The sequence below is a fragment of the Phyllostomus hastatus genome, unplaced genomic scaffold (genome assembly GCF_019186645.2).
Source record: "Phyllostomus hastatus isolate PE091 unplaced genomic scaffold, TTU_PhHast_1.1 phas_scaffold_317, whole genome shotgun sequence".
NCBI classification, from domain to species: Eukaryota; Metazoa; Chordata; class Mammalia; order Chiroptera; family Phyllostomidae; genus Phyllostomus; species Phyllostomus hastatus.
The window spans coordinates 475,360-479,140 of NW_025334023.1; the positions used below are offsets into that span (position 1 = coordinate 475,360).

The window sequence follows — 3,781 nt, forward strand, 5'->3', positions numbered from 1 at the left end:
TATCAAAGGAGATATGGAATTAATTTCAGTACTATATGTGTTTTTATACTTTGAGTGACACAGACACCGGCCCACAGTGTCCGAGGTGTTATGGATGAGACTAGATAAATTCACACAGACTACCGAGTCCTGAGTCCTGTGGAGGAAAAGGGACAGCACAGCTACTCTCTCAAGGGAAGAGCACCTCAGGGCGCCTTAGCCACTCCCTCAACAGGAGAGTGTGCTGACCCTTGCTTTGACAAGCTTTCATTGGCTTTCTAATAGCATACATCAAAGAAGGTTTTCATTCATTATGCTTAGGTTTGCTTTAGGTAATTACTTTTTACAGACAGCAAGGGAAGGGAAGTTACTGATTACTTCTTACAGATTAACATGGAAAAAATGTTGCAAATGCAAGGGAATGATAAGAGTAACAGGTCTGGTTACACTTCAGTCCTTGAGAGAATTAGCACAGACTTCAGCAAGTTACTTTAAAGATATGCAGCAAGCACTTGCTGCCTGAACTCAGGGTGAGAGAGTTTTAGCAAGAGCAAGTCACAAAGCAGCCTAGGTATAATGCAAGCCTGATTTCCCATGGGAGAACTTCACAGGTATGGTCCTGTGTGCTGATTCGCCCCCCACTGGTTTTCCACGTGGGTGCCGAGCTACATTTCCATGTCTTGCAAAGCGGTTCCCTACATTTGGGTAACAAAATCTGGGGTTCAATTTTTCATTCATAGTCTGGATGAAAAGTTCAGCAGTCTCAGACAAGATTCCTACTGTTTTTCACTGATATGACAATAGCACTTTGGACGTTTCTTGTGAGATATCTATGAAAATATAGACATCTCACATATAGGGTCAAACTTCTGCTATCAGACAGACTATGGGACATACACAGACTATGGGACAAACTTCTATCAGACAGACTATTGGTGAATCAGTGAGACTGGGACTTCATTATTTTTATCAAACTGGAGAATTAACAAATATGGAGACTCTACAATTTTCCTACTTGAGAGCATTCCTCTATTCCTTAACTCAGCACTAGATTAGTGAGAAAGAAAAAACAATGCATCTACACAGACTTCTTCCAGAATAGGTTTAGCACATGATCACGAATCTGCTTGGTCTTCACACCATAGATGATGGGGTTGACCATGGGTGGGAAAAGAAGATAGAAAACAGCAAGGAGTATATGGACATGAGGGGCAGCCCGGCGGGCCACGCGATGCATGACTGAGGAGATGACAACAGGCGTGTAGGTGGACAAGATGGCACCTATGTGAGACACACATGTCCCAAAGGCCTTGTAGCGGGCCTCCTGAGAGGCAAGCTGTAGAACTGCACGAAGGATGAAGATATAAGACAGGATAACAAAGAGCAGATCCAAAACCACTATAAACATGGCTACTGCAATGCCATAGATATTGTTGAAGCGAGTGTCCCCACAAGCCAGCTTTACCACAGCCATGTGCTCACAGTAGCAGTGTGCAATCTTAGGGCCGCGGCAGTAGTGGAAGCATCTAAGCAGAAAGGGGAGTGGAGTCGTTAGTGTCACAGCCCGAATCATAGCAGCCGTGCCAATCTTGGTGATAAGAGGCCTGGTCAGGACCGAGGTGTAGTGCAGTGGCTTGCAGATGGCCACATAGCGATCAAAAGCCATGGCCAGCAGCACTGCTGACTCCATGATGGAGAAGGAGTGGAGAAAGAACATCTGGATCAGACAGGCATGGAAGTTGATCGCTTGATCTCTAAACCAAAATATAGCCAGCATTTTAGGCAGTGTTGAAGAAGAAAGGACTAGATCAATGGTTGCCAACATGGCCAGAAAGAGGTACATGGGCTCATGGAGGGCTGCATCAGCCTGAATAATGAAGAGGAGAGTGCAATTGCCTAGCAGAGCCAGAGTATAGGCAAAGCAGAAAGGAATGGAGATCCAGACATGCAGGTGCTCCAAACCCGGAATTCCTACCAACAAGAAGGCAGCTGGATGGGTTGAGGTAATATTGGAGGTTGACATGGCTTCTAGAAATTCTTGTCAGTTTTTATAGGCCCCTTCACTTTCTGGATGTACCTCATTAGGAGGAGTAGTTCTTATTATTTTCATTGTTAGACCTTAAAAATAACCCATTATTAGGCCTCATAGACATGAAGAAGCATAATCCATGTTTTCTTCTCTCAAGGAACTTTGAATTTCATTGACCAAACAGCATATTAAACATGATTAGAACTGATATCACAAGACAGCTTTCATACACAAATAAGGACAAGGTAGTATTTTCTGTGTTCAAGGTGATGATGTCAAGAATATCCTGTTAAAAGAAGAGGAAGTATGTGTAAACAAATGCATTTCTTTAGAACATACATTGCTACCATTCTACCTGATAATCAAGCTAAGCTCACAACTACAAAAGCCACTTTTCTATCTTGGAATCTTTGACTTGTGTGACTATATAAGTTGAATTAAACCTACAGTTTCTAATGATCTTATTCTTTATACAATTGTATATTTTCTCTAGCACTACAGTATCTGATATGGTTGCCACTGGCCACATGTGTCAATTTATATTTATTGAAATAAAGTAAAAATGCAACTTGTCAGGTATCCCTAACACTTTATAAGTGCTCAATAGGCACATGTGACTAGTGATACCCAATTAGACCATTCAGGTACATAATGTTTTTTTCTTGTAGAAAGCTCTACTAGAAAGAACTGCTCTAGGATATATCTTCCAGGTCCTTTCCCTACCCACAAATCTCTATACATACAGCCCTGCCTCCAGCTTACTGAGAAAATGAGGAGCCTCTCCCACTGGATCTCTTCCATCCAAATTCAGTTTCAGCTCCCTATTCATGTGGCTTTCCCACCAGACATCCTCTAGCCCCCTCATTTTCATTTCAGGCAAACTCTCCCATATGCAGCAAGACTGATATCTGACTTTCATGATAAATGCCCTCCATTCTTAATCATTTACCTTTTCCTCTTCTCTTGTTCATTTTTCTCTTCTTTCAAATCCTTAAACATTGAAGTTGCCCAGTTTTTACACAGCTATTTGTTTCTTATAGAATCCAGTTAATGTGGTTTTTACAAGCATTAAGTAAAATAACGTATTCAGAATACTTACTATATCACTGAACAAAGTAAGTACTGAAAAATCTTGGTCTCGTTTCAACATAATAAAATTAAGTTTTTGAAAATCTAATATCTCTAAAATGTCAGCTTTGATAGTGTTAGGCAATTGAGTTTGGGTTCTAGCTTTCTCCAATTCCATGCCCTAAATAACTACACTTTATTGCTTTCATCTAAATGGCTTATAAGCAACAACATCAACATATCCAAATTGAAAAATGACTTATTTCCATGTGGTACAGAAACATTTTAGAATGTAAGGGTCTTGTATCAAATCACAGCTGCCACTTACACAAGTTGTATGAATTTATACAATCACTTATCTCCAAGACCATTTTCTTCTCTGTAAGTGGGGAGGAAAAAGCCCCTACATTTATGGGATATTCTGTGGAGATATTACATATAATCTTCTTTTATGTATAAAGAATTATGTGTAATTCTTTAGTGCTTTCAGAGCCTTATTTGTCATTCATATCTCTTCTTCCATAGAACTACATTTTTAAACAAAATCACTATGTTGACTAATATTGTCCCTCCTATCTTATATTCTCCTGCTTCTATTACTTCAAATCTCTGCTTCTCTTCACAGAAAACATCTAGAAATGTTTATATTCAGTCTCAACTCTCTCACATATCCTTTGGCAATGGGACATTGCAATCTGAATTCAT

At 40.0% G+C, this 3,781-nt stretch overlaps 1 protein-coding gene across 1 annotated transcript; it reads right to left on the reverse strand.

The window, feature by feature from the left end:
- Positions 1–1,057: 1,057 nt before the first annotated feature.
- Positions 1,058–2,002, reverse strand: LOC123805592 (olfactory receptor 52K1). Its single transcript, XM_045818253.1, has one exon. It carries the CDS (start codon positions 2,000–2,002, stop codon positions 1,058–1,060), a length of 945 nt encoding a protein of 314 aa, XP_045674209.1.
- Between the last annotated feature and the right edge of the window lie 1,779 nt (positions 2,003–3,781).